Consider the following 15,654-nt stretch of genomic DNA (forward strand, 5'->3'; position numbering starts at 1 on the left):
ATTAGTATGAGAAAAATTGGTATCTCTACGCAAACACATAATTTTATTATGACCAAGGTGCACGCCAGAACAGCTCAAACTCCAAGATAGACTCCAACCTGTCATGCTAGGGGATAATTCTCTGCACTTTATATACATGTGATGTGTGTCCATTGTACGTTCCTCTTCTCTGCATGCTCACCGTTCCCTCTCTTGAAAAATTACTAGAAAATTATAAGTTGTTACATAACCCAGTTTTACTAGGCATAAAATAAGATCTCCATTTCCCCTTCGCAAAGCTTGCTCTCCAACTTAAGTTGCTCTCATGAAAAGCTCCTCTTTTTCATTTAGTTGTTTCTGGGATTTAGGGGAGGCAATACTATTTCAGTATCTGAGAAACTTTATAATGTAACTTTAGATGATATGCCAGCATTAATCAAAGTATAAAAGTTTTAATGCATCTGCATTACACATAATTGACACCAAGGCTCCCCAGTCCTAGTACCATGGGAGAGTTGCCCATATGAAGCTGGAGATTAAATCAAATATATTTGATATCTACTAGTGTAATTTTAAAAGACACTAATAGGGAGGAGAACAACAGAGAAAGAAAGAAATTGAGGGGAGAAGATAAGGAAGGGAAATAACGGGGAAGAGGGAACAAGGCCTTGATAACATGGACAACATGGGGAGTGGCATATCTATATATCTATATCACAGAGTCAATGACACTGAAAACATAAGACCCAAACTGTAAAGTGTACCTGTCAAGATGGCAGACTTGGGGGTATATGGGTAGGAGTGAGCTTGAGGATACTAGTGGAGAGAATTTGACACTGGTGGGGGGATTGTTATTAGAACGTTAAATGTGTAAAACTTAACTATCAATAAATTTATGGTTCTGTACTAAAGTTAAAAGTTTGAAAAAAATTTCTTCTTCCTCAGTAAGGTATGTTAAAAGGACAACATTGAGACTGTGGAGGTACTAAATGTGAAATACTGGAAGTTTAAGGATTAAATCTAAATAGAATGCATGCATGCTTAGGCATGCACACATGCACACTCGAGAGCACACACACACACGAAAAGAGAAGCAGTGTACTATGTTTCACAACTTTATTATTATTATTATTTTTATTTTTAATTTGAGTGCTAAGATTTCTATGGGAACGAGATACTACTTTTTCACCTCTGCATTGTTTTCTTCTTGTCCTTAACAGAATACTTTTTATTTATAATTTACCAATTTTTATACGTTAGTTTTGCTTTTTGGGTAACGCCGGGCAGTGCTAGGGGACTACTTCAAGTGCAGTGTGTGAAGGAAAACATGACACGGATCAAACCTGGGATTTTCCCGATGCAAAGCCCTTTGAGCTATCTACCAGTCCTAACTTATTAAGGCAAAGGAAATTACTACGCAAATGCCAAGACTATGAACTCTAGGTCAATGAAAATCTATGTAATATGTCAGATTAAATCCCCTTTAATTTCTAAGCCCCACACACGGGAAACACAAGTATGAGTGAAGACCATTCAACCAATTAGGAGAAACATGGTTTCAAAGTCATTATTTTCATTTAACACATTATTTCACAATTTGTTAGGATACAAAACATTTGCTCTAATTTGAAATGTTATGTCAGAATGCCATCAAGAGCAAAGTAGAGATAGTGCCTCTTATGTAATATAAAATTATGTAACATCAAATTGAGGCACCAATCATGTACAAGAGAGAAAGAAGGCTACATTTCAACAAGGCAAAAAAACCCATTTAATTTACTTAAAGAAAATATTGATTTGATTTATGGAATAATACTTTCAATTCAATTGTGAATCTATGTCCAACAAACTATTTTTACTCCTACCTACTACTACTAACAGGGTTAACTGGTATGTTTTTAGTCTGCAATGCTAGTTTCAAGACAGTGGTATTTCTGCTTGAAATTCCAAGGAAGGATATTTAGTTTGGGGCATTTAGTTACTGGTCAAGGACTTTCAATGGCGGTCATACATGTATTAATCAATACTAATATTTTAGTAGTTTTTGAGAAACATTTTGTTTAGAAATCTACAGTGATTCTTGCAGTAGAAAGCTGAATGATCATTTAGATGATTCTCCAAGACAATAATAAATAATAAAATTTCAAATAGACTTTAAACAATTTCAACTTACTTCAGATCCTCTTTCTCCTTTCAGTCCTTGTTCACCTTGTTCACCTGGCTCTCCCTTTAAGAGGAACCCAAACAGAAATTACATATAAAGCGGAGAACAAAATTTTGTTGTCATTTATTGGGGATGGAGCAATAGCACAGCGGGTAGGGCGTTTGTTTGCCTTGCACGTGGCCAACCAGGGTTCGATTCCCAGTATCCCATATGGTCCCCTGAGAACTGCCAGGAGTAATTCCTGAGTACACGAGCAGTGCACGAGCCAGGAGTAAATCCTGTGTAACTCTGGTTGTGACCCAAAAAGCAAAAAAAAGCAAAAAAAAAAAGCGGAGAACAAATGCATTTACATTTTCAAATGAGAAAATTACAAAGAATGTTTTCAAAACATACTGGGGGGCCTTGTTGTCCAGTGGTACCTCTGGGTCCTGGTACACCCACATGACCCTGGGAATAGAAAGGATTACATTATTATGCAAACAGAATTATAAGACTTTAAACATAAGATAATATCACTTAAAATGATACCAACCTGCTTATAAACTTAATTTTAATATCTCAGAAATTAAGAGTCTCTCTTGTAAATGGTAGAGAACGTAGTAGCCAGTGCACATTATGATGGCTGAGAAAAAGAATAGAACTGGTTGTCATTTCTTTTTTTATTTGTGTTAATGGATTGGGAAAATGGGTGGCTGTTTATAAAGATGTTTATGTCCTAATCTGAATATCCTATGAATGCAATATTAATAGAAATAAATTCTTTGGAGATGTCATCAAGGATCTTAAAATGAAATTATTTGGTTTACCCAAATGGGATCTAAATCCGGATATGCGTCCTTGCAAGATACACAGACAGACAGACAGACAGACAGACAGACAGACAGGAATGAACAGCAAAGGAGAAAACTTAAAGAGTGACAGAGGTAAGGAAAGCAAGAAATGCCTCCAGCTGAAAGAGGCTAAAGAAAGGATTCTCCACACGAAATCTATAAAGGGAACATTGCTTTGCTAACATGATTTCAGATGATGTTTTCAGAATTATCTGAAATAAGTCTTTATTATAAGTAGCCAATTTGTGGTAATTTGCTATAGCAGGCTCAGGAAGCTAATATAACAAATTGTCAAAGGAATAATGAGTTTGGAAACAAATTTCACTTTCCTACTTATTCCCACTGTGAAAGTTTCCTATGATATCCACATTCACAAATTTTATTCAGAGTTGTTTGGATAGTAAATTTAAGGCCTGAGAACTGGGAGAAGTTATATTTAATGCCAACGCACATCAAGTGTCTCTGATGCACAGGGATCTGTCATTATCCTAGTTCTCCTAAGGAATGTGGACCTACCACATTTCTCATTACAAGTTTGTAAATAGAAACTAGCAACAACATAAGGGCATGTCAGGTGAGAGTTATGCATGGTGAATTGTGCAGGAGTTTTTTAAATCTTCTTCCCTATTGTCTTAATTTCATATACTTTTATTCTGTCTCTGTATATAAAAGAAAGCCTTATGACAGTTCCATCAGGTTCTACATTTTCTGGGAAAGAAGGCATTGCAGACAGACTAAAAATATTTATTATCACAGGACAATTGGAGCCTTCTTTGTCTGTATTCTCTGAGGTAGCACTGCCTGTAGCACTGTCATCCCGTTGTGCATCGATTTCATCGAGCGGGCACCAGTATCGTCTCCATTCTGAGACTTATTGTTACTGTTTTTGGCATATCGAATATGTCACAATAGCTTGCCAGGCTCTGTCGTGTGGGTGGGACACTCTCAGTAGCTTGCTGGGCTCTCCAAGAGGGAAGAGGAATTGAACCTGGTTCAGCCGTGTGCAAGGCAAACGCCCTACCCGATCTGCTATCACTTCAGCCCACAAGGGTTATTCCTGGCTCTGCACTCAGGAATTACTCTTGGCGGTGCTCAGGGGACCATATGGGATGCTGGGAATTGAACCCAGATTGGTTGCGTGCAAGGCAAATACCCTACCCACTGTGCTATATAGCTCCAGCCCATTCTCTGAGGTAAATGCTTTATATTCAACTTCCTGATAATGGAAATAATCCCTTTTAAGGAAAAAAAGAGTAGCAAAAGAGAAAAATCTTGTTTGAAAGCTTTCTTTGTAATATATAGTTATGACTAAAGGGAAAGCCATTACAACAGATGAATGACCCTTGCTAGCAAAACTTGAGTAGAGTTGGCAAATAACAGAATCAAGTTAAACATGAGGAAGTGTATTAAATTAATTAAGTAATTAAATTAATGAGTTAAGTATGATTACTTCTAAATGTCTTAGTAAATAGGACTCAAAAGAGAAGTGATTGGTTCAAAGAGTAAAATTAGAGTTAATATATCAACAAATTACAGAACTCTAGAACTATTATGCTCTGACCAACCTCACCTGTAATTTCATTAAGGTGTTTACAGAATCTGCCTTTCTTGGTTTTGAAAAGTCTGAATACAATTTTTACCAAAATCAAACTTGCTTTCTTCCTAGAAAATTTATAATTAATCTGGTTCTTCCCATTCCAGTAAAAATACACAAAGACCATTTTTCCCCTGCAGCAGTAAAAAATAAATAGGCTATACTACATACTTTTATAATTGTATGCAGGTGTGATTATGGGAAGTCATTAATTTTACAAGATATTTATGGTAGGATAACTGAACGGTTGAGGGGAGGATGTTATATGCTCCCCTTATAAAAAAGCTTAAGAGGATTTTATAATGATAGAAACACTAAGCTAAGTTTTGAAGGATAAGTTCTCCAGTCTGTAAATAATGGGAAGATATTATAGCAGAAAGATTATGTAGGAAATAAATGGAGATGTATCTGACAGGAAATGTTAAGATGAGAAAATATTTGAAAGGGTTATGGTTGCAGATAGTCTAGTAAGTGATTAAGGTAGTTTATGCAAAGTGAAAAAAGTTTAAACTAAAGTGAGAAAAAGAGCAAGTTTTCAGAAATATTTAAGAGATCAAAAATTGTAACTAATTGGATTTGAAAGATGAGAAGAGAAATAAGGGAAAATAATGAGCAAAAACAAAGCTGAAAAGCTAATTCTGTAGCCCATCAGTTTCTTCCTAGGAAAGACACAGCAGCAATATAAAAAGGGAACTTACTGAATCAATGGGAGAATCTATTTGCAAAATATATATCTCACTGGGGTTAAATATAAAAATATTTAAATAACTCAATTCAACAGCAAAATATCTTATTTAAATGGAAAGAAAATCTTTAAAATTTTTTTTTAATGAATCACCGTGAGATAGTTACAGATTTACAAACTTTCGTGATTTCATTTCAGTCATACAATTATCGAGTACCCATTCCTCCACCAGTGCCCATTCTAATGGAAAGAAAATCTTAATAGACATTTTTCCAAGGATGACAGTAATAGATGACTAATATGTACGTGAAAGGTGTTCAATATCATCTATCATCAGGGAAATACCCCAATAGAAAGTATATTTAAATTAGTATGATGTTATATGTCAATTATATTCAATCAGAAAAAAGAGAAACAGGATCGAGTGAGAGATAATGAGACAGAAGCAGGCTTATGATTCATTTATCTGGATGTCCTGGTAGTCGCATTCACTGAATGAAAGGTATAGAAAAAGACCATCAGATTTGGGGAGGATGATGACATGCTGAATATTAATACAAAATTTGAGGTGACTGTGATGATGTTAAATAGCTATTTAAAAATTCCTAGATGCATACCTTTTTCTATATATTTGATGGTAAGGTGTGAAAGTAAAATGAGAATTCAGTTACTCCCTTCTTTTTTATTATATGCAAAATAATGTCCTTTTTTGAAGGTGTTTCTGATATTTTATAACATAAATTTAGCTAGATCAAAAGTTGGGTATCTTTGTTTATAACTTTAAAATAGATGGTGATATCATGATGGGTAATGATATTGCTACTGTGTCTCTGGCTCTCTCAAACCTGAAATAAATTTATTTTCACCTAGGTGACATGTATATGTCTGGATCACTGCTATAAAATACTTTATCTATTTTTATACTGATTAAATATTCTTATTCTGTATTTTCTCTACCTATGATAACTGTGGAGGCAGGACTGTGTCTAGGATGCCATATTATGTATAGGATGACTGCACTCATTTGTGGCATATAAAATAACATAATATGAGACTGACACCAAAGACAGTAGACACAAGGGCCAGAAGGATTGCTTCATGGTTGGAAACCTGCCTCATGAGCTGGGGGAGAAGGCAGCTGGGACGGAAAACGGATCCCTAAGTCAATGATGGTTGGAGGGGTCGTTCGGAATGGGAGATGTGTGCTAAAAGTAGACAAAGGACCAAACATGATAGCCTCTCAGTGTCTATACTGCAAACCATAATGCCCCAAAGTAGAGAGTATAGGGAAACTATCTGCCATAGAGGCAGGGGGAGGGTTAGGAAGGAGGAGGTACTGGGGACATTGGTGGTGGAAAATGTGCACTGGTGGAGAGTTGGGTATTTGATAACTGTATGACTAAAACTCAAACATGAAAGCTTTGTAATCGTTTCTCACAGTGATTCAATGAAAAAAAAAACAAAAGAACAAACAAACAAAAAACAACAAAGAAAGTATCATACATAATGACACCCAATAATTATTTATTGATGATAATGAGCAAGAAATTTGACTTTTGTAATTTTGTTTCTTGATGAGTCAATTAAAAGAAAAGAATTATGACAATATTAAAAATTCTCAATTCTTCACAGTGAAATGGAAGCAAAAGTTGCAGTACTCATTCTGTTTTTCCAATTGGATAATTATCAGTTTACCAAAATTCTACTATTTGTGAGTGTAAAAATGCTTTTAAAAACTTACTGATTTTTCAACCGTGGAAAGGAATGAGGAAAACTGATAGAGTCTACAACCTGGATAAACTCTAAAAGTCTTAAGTTCAATAAACAAAGTGTGGCACAAAACAATATATTGTCTTATTTTATTTACATAAAATGTTCAGAATATTTAAATCTATATTAGAATCAAGTAGTGGTTGCCACAGTCTGGGATAAATAAAGAATGCCTACTTAATGGGGATGGGGTCTCCTTTATGGGGTAATAAAATGTTCTGGAACAAGACAGCATGTGATAGTTGCACAATATTGCAAAAGTACTTAATGACTATGAATTGTACACTTTAAAATGGCAAATTTTATATTTACCTTTTAGAATATGCTTAAGAAAACATGACAGGGCACATGTGTGGTCATTTCATGATTGTGAAACATCTAAGCAATTAAGTTGGTGTGTTTGTCTGATTTACTGTTTAGAATAGAGCTACCATTATCAAAATACCTCTACAATGATCTGTAAACCTAACATCACAGACGGGATGAAAGAAAGAAAAGTATCTATCACATTAGTTCACGAAACATTCATAATTGAAGAGTTCATCAGGAATATCTGTGAATGAAGAAAAAATTTTCTAGTGTAAGGAATCCCGGAGAATTTCTAAATAATGGTGCTGGGTACTTCTGCAAACCAGGTGAAAAGATTGTTCATTCTTTGAATAAAAGTTTTAAATTGTTATCAAGAAATATGTTAATTTGGTTATAGAAGCCACAAAAGAAGACATAGCTATTTCTAAATATGTGTGGAGAAATTATGCATGGAATAAGTTGGAGAAATTTAAGAAGTTTTTCAAATTTGCTGGAAGCTATGGAGTTAGGCCATAGTCCAAAGAAAAACTATTGTTTAAGTAAATCAGTGAATATCTTGAATTAGGGAATAGTTACAGATACAAATGCATAAACTGGAAATAGAACACAAACTACCTCCTAAAAGAAAATTATTTGCAAGTAGAAAATAATGGCCATCATAATTATTTCACATACATTTTTATTGTCTTCAACATTTTGCAAATATTTAGAACCTCCTTCAATATTCCACAAATATTTTGAACTTCCTTCAACATTGCATAAAGAGTACTAGGGAATGCTAGTGAATTTTCAGATTTCTGATTTAGAAAATTATTTTATTAACAACAGTTATATGCCTATTAGTTTGTCTATTCGATCCAGTTAATTAAATTTCCATTTCAGATAAGTTCATAAATTTTATAACAGAGAGGTTTTGTATTAATTTGTATCAATTCATTATTGAAGTAAAAATTTTTTTGAAGTGAATTATTTTTATAGAGATATTATGCACTATTCTGAACAGGGTTTAAGAAAAGACATCATGAAGGAAAGAAAGCAATTATATTCAAGTTGGGTAGCTAAGACACTTAAACATTAACAAATAAATACATAACAACAGAAGCTGCTAAAATATTATGTTGAATGACTTTGATGAACAACAAATACTATAGGACCACATAAAAGGGAAAAATTGATGCTAACCATAGTGGGCCAAGAGAAAAGGAGTATGAACTAGTAAAGAGTAGCAGGATTTATGTAAGCAAATATTGCATCATCATATGAGCAAGGACAGAATTTAATGAGCAAAGGAGTAAGGTAGGAATTACAGGGAGACAGTCTACAGATGACCATTTAGTTTTGCAACTGACATTTATAGATGAAGAGATAGAAGTTAGGAATACGGAACATCCACAGCACAAACAAGCTAATAAAAATAACAATGAATGAATTTTACACATAGTTCAATGTAATGAAGTTGGTTAAGATTATGGTTATGATCAATCTATTATCAAGAGATGTGTGCTTATTATGCCCCATGTTTAAGAATTGTCAGAGCAGAATCTGAGGGGGGCCAGCAGACCCACTGTGGAAAATCCATTTCTTTAAAGGTGGCAGCTGGCTTTTCTCAGCTGTGTTCTCAGTGTGACTTCACTATAGAACAAAGGCAAGGGAACTCTTCAGAGCACTTATCTTATTCCCCAGGGCTCCATCTTTATGACCTAATCACTTTCCAAAGGCTAAGGATATTTCCCCAAACTATCCAAAGGGTAGATACTAAAACTACCCGGGAGGTGGGTAATAGCTTATTATTATGAGTAACTATACTCAGATACTCTCCTTTGAAGCCCTGAACACAATTATAATCAACAATTTGTCTAAATGTCTAATTTTATCTAAATTTGTCTTTGGGGGCAAAACAGAACTCAAGGCGATTCTGCTTAGCAATGTAAGTAAGGAAGTAAAAGACAGTTACTGGATGACATCACTCATATGTGGAATGTCAAGAACTAAAGCAAACGAAATGGTAAAACCCAACAAAACTCCTAGACTTGGAAAAATTTATGGTGGTTCTTGCATGTAAGTTGAAGGATGTGGAGGAATGGGTAGATGGGTCTTTTGTGTGGCGTGGTGGCACAGAAATCTGGGTGGTGAGTCTTGAGTTTTATATATTCCTGATAGCTATGGTATTCTAACACTGCACTGTAGCACTGTCATCCCATTGTTCATTGATTTGCTTGAGCAGGCACCAGTAACGTCTCCATTGTGAGACTTGTTGTTACTGTTTCTGGCATATCGAACACAACATGGGTAACTAGCCAGGCTCTGCTGTGCGGGCGAGATACTCTCAGTAGCTTGCTAGGCTCTCTGAGAGGGACAGAGGAATCAAACCTGGGTCAGCCGCATGCAAGGCAAACGCCCTACCTGCTGTGCTATCGTTCCAGTCCCTATGGTATTGTAAACCAATACAAATCTAAAAACTTAACTAAATAAACATTTATCCTATGATAAAAAAAAAAGAAGAACGGTGTGCTGAAAACAGGTTTTACTAGGTAAAGGAACAAATATGAAAACCTCTCAATACATGTAGTGTGAACCATAATGTCCCAAGGCACAGGAGGAGACAGGGGGAGTGGGGGAGATGTTGGAACACTGGGTGCGTGACTGAAACAGGAACAGCTTTGTAACTCTGTACCTCACAGTTAATAAAAAAAAATTAAAAAAGGGAAGCAAAGGAACAGACAATGTCAATAAAAACAAGCCTTTAGACTAAGGGGAAAAAAGGATAACTCTATTGAATTCTTACAATATATCAGGAACTTTGTATTCTGAAATATTGGAGATATAATGATGAAAAGACATACAAGATTCTTTCTTATTGTCATGGACTTTACATTTTGGGAGTAGAAGGAAACAGCAAATAAAACACAAATGTATAAAATAGGTATAAATAAAATTCTATAAATAGCACTATCATAAATAATGAATAAAATAGGTAGAGTGGATAATATGATATAAAGCTATGGGTACAAACGTCAATTAAGACAAGACTCTAAGGAAGTGACATTTCATCTGAGAAGTTAAAAATGATTGGAAAAAAATGGAAAGAAATAATGATTTTAGAAAGAAGGAACATAAAGTACCAAAAGTGAGGCTTCTAGGATCAAAAAGCACTAGGCATTACAAATTATCTCAGCTGCGCTTATTATTTCATCTCAGTTACTTTTTTGAAATTAACAGAACCACAGAAAAATATATTTAATAGTAGAAGAAATGTGTAAATTTGCAGTCATTACCTTGTATCCTTCATCACCAGGCTCTCCTCGCTCTCCTCGATCCCCCAAAGGACCCTGGGAAGAAAGTTTCACAGCTCCATCTACATATTGTAAATGCAGATGTCACAGAAAAAAATATGAAGCTTTCAAATATATATTCTCATATATATTAATTTGCTTAGTTCCACTGAGTAGTTTCAAAGGATTGAATTTCAATACCAAGAATATAATCAAAATATATTAGGCATTAAACACTTTTTAAAATTTCATAGTGGTTCTAGAGAAAATACTGAAGAAATTAAGTTTAATTAAAAGTTATGATCTTTCAGATAAAAATTGTTGCACAAGGTATCCAAATACACGCATTTTCCGTTAATGTTAAAGTGGTCTTAAAAGCTTTATAAACAGGGTCATTCAACCACTAAATTTCATTAATTAAATATATATAGGGCTGTAGAGATAGTACAAGTGGGGAGAAAGGGTGTTTGCCTTGCACTCGGCTGATCTTGGTTCGATTCCCGACATCCCATATGGTCCCCCGAGCAACACCAGGAGTAATTCCTGAGTGCAGAGCCAAGAGTAACCCCTGAACATCATCAGGTGTGACTCAAAAAGCAAAAAACAAAACAAAACAAATATACTTAATAATTTTAAAAAATGTAGTAGTTATTCTACTTTTTTTTTTTTTGGTTCACACACGGCGATGCACAGGGGTTACTCCTGGCTCTTCACTCAGGAATTACCCCTGGGGGTGCTCAGGGGACTATATGGGATGCTGGGATGAGAACCCTGGTTGGCTGCGTGCAAGGCAAATGCCCTACCCGCTGTGCTATCGCTCTAGCCCCTTATTCTACTTTTTATGGGAGGGGGTTGGGCTATGCCAATGGCACTCAGAGCTTACTCCTGGCTCTGTGCTAAGGGATGTCTCCTGGTGGGCTTTTCTCTTGTTTTAATTATTTTCTTCTAGGGCATTGTGGTTTACAATACTGTTCATGATAGGCTTTCATACATAAATGTTCCAACACCACTATCTCAGAGTTCCCTCTTGGTAAACTCAGATTAGATTGTCTTAACAAAACATGACAATTAAACAGAGATAATTATGCCAATAATCAATCTAAAGTAGTTACTTTTCAAAACTATGCTTACAGTTGGTTTTTAAAATGTTCAATTAGGAGTCTTGGGCGGGGGCCGATACCGGCTCCTGCTCCGCCGAGACTCAACCCGGGCGGCTACACTCTGGTGCGGCCGTTTTGCTGCTGATGGAACACGATCCGGAGGTCAGCTAGACTACTTTTGGTCCCAGAAACTGCTTGCAGCCATGTCTCTAAACTGTGAACTAAGCTATTGCCTCACACTGGCTGTGGAGGGGAAATTATGCAATTTCTGACATAAATCTCCCTGGACTTAATTACTAAAATACTAAAACCCAGAAATCATGTCTCTTTATTCTCAGGAGTGGAAAACTGATTATCAAATGCCTCCTTCTCAGTAGGGCTGTTTTTTTTTTTTTTTTTTGCGGGGGAAACTCCAACAACAATAGTGAGTTTTGTGTTGAAATATGGAATGTAACCAAGGTAAAGAGAAGATGAAGTGAAATTTATCAGTTATGCAGGCGGGGGTTGGGGGGTGGGGGATGGAGGTATACTGGGGTTTTTGGTGGTGGAATATGGGCACTGGTGAAGGGATGGTTATTTGAGCATTGTATAACTGAGACATAAACCTGAGAACTTTGTAACTTTCCACATGGTGATTCAATAAAATAAATTTTTAAAAATCCAGAACAACAAACACACACACACACAAATAAAATGTTCAATTAGGGGCTGGAGCAATAGCACAGTGGTTAGGGCATTTGTCTTGCACACAGCCGACCTGGGTTCGATTCCCAGCATCCCATATGGTCCCCTGAGCATCGCCAGGAGTAATTCCTGAGTGCATGAACCAGAACTAACCCCTGTGCGACTCTGGGTGTGACCCAAAAGTGAAATAAATAAATAAATAAATAAATAAATAAATAAATAAATAAATAAAATGTTCGATTTAAAGACAGCAGATTCAGAGCTTCTCAAATGGGAAGTACATATATATATATGCATATATATGGGACTATATATGTAGATAGCAAATATATACACACACATATATGTGTGTGTGTTTTTTATATATATGTGTATATATATATATATATATATATAAACTCTGTGAGGAGCCTTAGGATAGTCCAAGGGGGCCGAGAGGCACATAAGAGGGGGCCACAGCATGATGGGGGCCGGCTGGAGAGAAGCAGGTTCAGAAGGGAGCCATGGGTGAGAAAAGGTCGAGGTTAGTGATTTTAAAAAATATTGTTCTAATATAACAGTTTAGATTAGTTTTATAATCAGTTGACAAACAGGTACAAACTGTTATAAAAAAAGGGATGTTAGAAACAAATATGCAACTCAAGTGGCAGAGCACCTTCCACTGTGCAAGAGCCTGGTTCAATCTCCAGTACCATGTGCATCTCTCCCAACCCCCACTTGCAGCCGTAGTGGCCCCTGGGTACCAGAGCACAGGCAGGAGTGACCCTCAAAACAATGAAAGCATTTTTAAAAAATGAAGGTTATAAGAATATGGAATAGATTTAAAAATACTTTATATTTTGAAAGTGAATATATAATGTGAATTTTTAATGGCAATCTACCCATGGTGTATTTGATATGCCAAAAACAGTAACAATAAATGTCACAATGGAGACACTGCTGGTGCCCACTTGAGCAAATCGATGAACAATGGATCAACAGTGCTACAGTGCTTCCATTATTTTATTATTTAGATATCTAAGTCTTTTATTGAGGTCATACTAGCTCCAAAGACTGCATTATGCTTTGGGGCTATGATTTTACACCAAGATAATTTTAGAAAAAGACCTACTGGTTCACCTCGAGGCCCAGGTGGTCCCAGGACTGTGTTATCTTCTCCTGGATAGCCCTAGAATAAATATAATGATTTATACCAACATCAGATTAAAATACGAAGCCAATTTTTTTTTGTTATGAAGCATACCATCTGGTTCTTTTTAAAAATGGGGAATCTTAATAAACAAAGCACATGATACTTTATACACAACTAATATTCGCATATGGTTTCCCTTGAAACTCTCAGCCTGCTTTAAAAGAGCAGCATAGAAATTGTTTCAGGGTCGGATTTCAATCCAGAGGAGTGCTGATGTTGTCATTCTTTTCCCTGAGCAGTGGGGGTACGCATTTTAACTAAAACATAGTTCTAAATTTATTTCTATTGGGGTTGTATTGGCTTACAAGAATGTAAATCGTTATATACCTTAGACATACAACATTACCACACCATATCCATCACCAATGTGCCAATAGCCTTCTACACTCTCTCCTGGACCCTTTCAGCTCACTCTGACCCCTGGCTTTTTCTCAGTAACCTCAGTTCTGTGGTAAAAACATAAAGGTTTGTTTTTATTTAGATATAGTCTATTCCCTTGTTTTTGTTTCTTTATATCCCACGAGGAGTAAGGTCATCTAGTATTTGTCTATCTTTTTCTGACTTATTTTGATGAGCATATCTCCCTCCAATATATCTATCCATATTGTAGCAAAGGTTAAATTCCGTATTTTCATATATATTTCACTTCCATGGCAAAAAAAAAAAACTATGGGAGGCATTTTAATTTAAATTTTTATCCTCCTGACATTTCTTTATATATTTTTCTGGAATACTCACTACTTTCTAAATTGATAGGCTGTTTACTTTCGTTTCTGTGAATTCTTGTGAAATTAATATTCAATTGAGGATTAAAAAATTAGCAAATACACATACCTTTTCTCCTTTTGGTCCAGGCAAGCCAGAAAGTCCTGGTTGGCCTTGATGACCCTAAAAAAAACAAAAAGAAAAGTAAGTAGATATTTTCAATTTTAGTTGTACATACTTTACTTAATATCACTAAGTTCAAATAATCAGATATTCCCTCCCCAATTCAAGCAGAGTCCCAGCAGCCGAAAACCTCTGGAACCCAGCCACAGCCATGCTCAATGCCACTCTCCACATGCTCCCACAAGCCTCACCCATGAAGGAACTGACACAGGAACCCAGGTATGCAGGACTCGTGGCTGAGAACTCCAAGCCTGCTTGGATTGGGACTGGGCCTCCTCCACCCAGATCCTCAGTTTTCCCGTAGCTTGGCAGTCACACCCACAAACTGCCCCCGCCCCCCTGTAATCTCATCAATGGCCAAGATCCAGACACTATAAAACAAAGCTCTCGGAAGAGAGAGAAGAAGAATCTCGCTTGGCAGAGCCTGGCAAGCTCCCCGTGGCATATTCGATATGCCAAAAACAGTAATAATAATGGGCCTCATTCCTCTGATCCTGAATGCGACAGGGATGAATGGAGACATTACTGGCATCCACTTGAGCTAATCAATGAGCAATGGGACAGCAGTGATACAGTGATTTTTTGTTATTTTATTTATTTTATTTTACAAAGTTGTTTATGATAATTTGTTACAGACATTCAATATTTCAACAACAATCCCATCACATTGCACCTTCCCACCACCATTATTTCTAATCACAAAAAATATTTACTCTATGTTAGAATGTGACCTAGATGAGTTTGGAAGGTTTATCAGGAAGATTCTACAATAGCTTACATAATTTAGATGATACACTTATTTAAATGTTTTCATACAAATTTATTATCTTATTTTTAATAAAAAATTCTTACCCTATATCCTGGGATTCCTGGTTCCCCATCAGGTCCCATCACTCCTAAGTGTCCCTGAAAAACAAAGTAAATATTAGAGATTTTTGCAAAATACATAATTATTATTTAAACGACCACCTTCCAATTAATTTTTCTATTTTTTTGGCTTTTTGAGTCACATCCGGTGATGCACAGGGGTGACTCCTGGCTCATGCATTTAGGAATTAACTCCTGGTGGTGCTCAGGAAACCATATGGGGTGTTGGGAATCGAACCCAGGTTGGCCGCATGCAAGGCAAATGCCCTACCTGCTGTGCTATCACTCCAGCCCCTCCAATTTTTTAAATTATAAAATTC

The 15,654-nt window shown here is 36.0% G+C and overlaps 1 protein-coding gene across 6 annotated transcripts in view; it reads right to left on the minus strand.

Moving 5' to 3' along the window:
* COL24A1 (collagen type XXIV alpha 1 chain) overlaps window positions 1-15,654 on the minus strand; it is a 294,562-nt gene that overhangs the window by 65,004 nt on the left and 213,904 nt on the right. For all 6 annotated transcript variants that reach the window (XR_008630306.1, XM_055140321.1, XM_055140322.1 and 3 more), the window contains 6 exons: window positions 15,320-15,373; window positions 14,414-14,467; window positions 13,499-13,555; window positions 10,607-10,660; window positions 2,537-2,590; window positions 2,153-2,206 (listed from right to left, as the gene is read on the minus strand). Coding sequence is in view for 5 of the 6 variants with exons in the window: in XM_055140321.1 (XP_054996296.1) it covers window positions 2,153-2,206; window positions 2,537-2,590; window positions 10,607-10,660; window positions 13,499-13,555; window positions 14,414-14,467; window positions 15,320-15,373 (327 nt within the window). In the remaining variant the exon portion in view is untranslated. The remainder of the gene's footprint in view (window positions 1-2,152; window positions 2,207-2,536; window positions 2,591-10,606; window positions 10,661-13,498; window positions 13,556-14,413; window positions 14,468-15,319; window positions 15,374-15,654) is intronic.

This window comes from Sorex araneus, chromosome 5 (assembly GCF_027595985.1).
Source record: "Sorex araneus isolate mSorAra2 chromosome 5, mSorAra2.pri, whole genome shotgun sequence".
Lineage (NCBI taxonomy): Eukaryota > Metazoa > Chordata > Mammalia > Eulipotyphla > Soricidae > Sorex > Sorex araneus.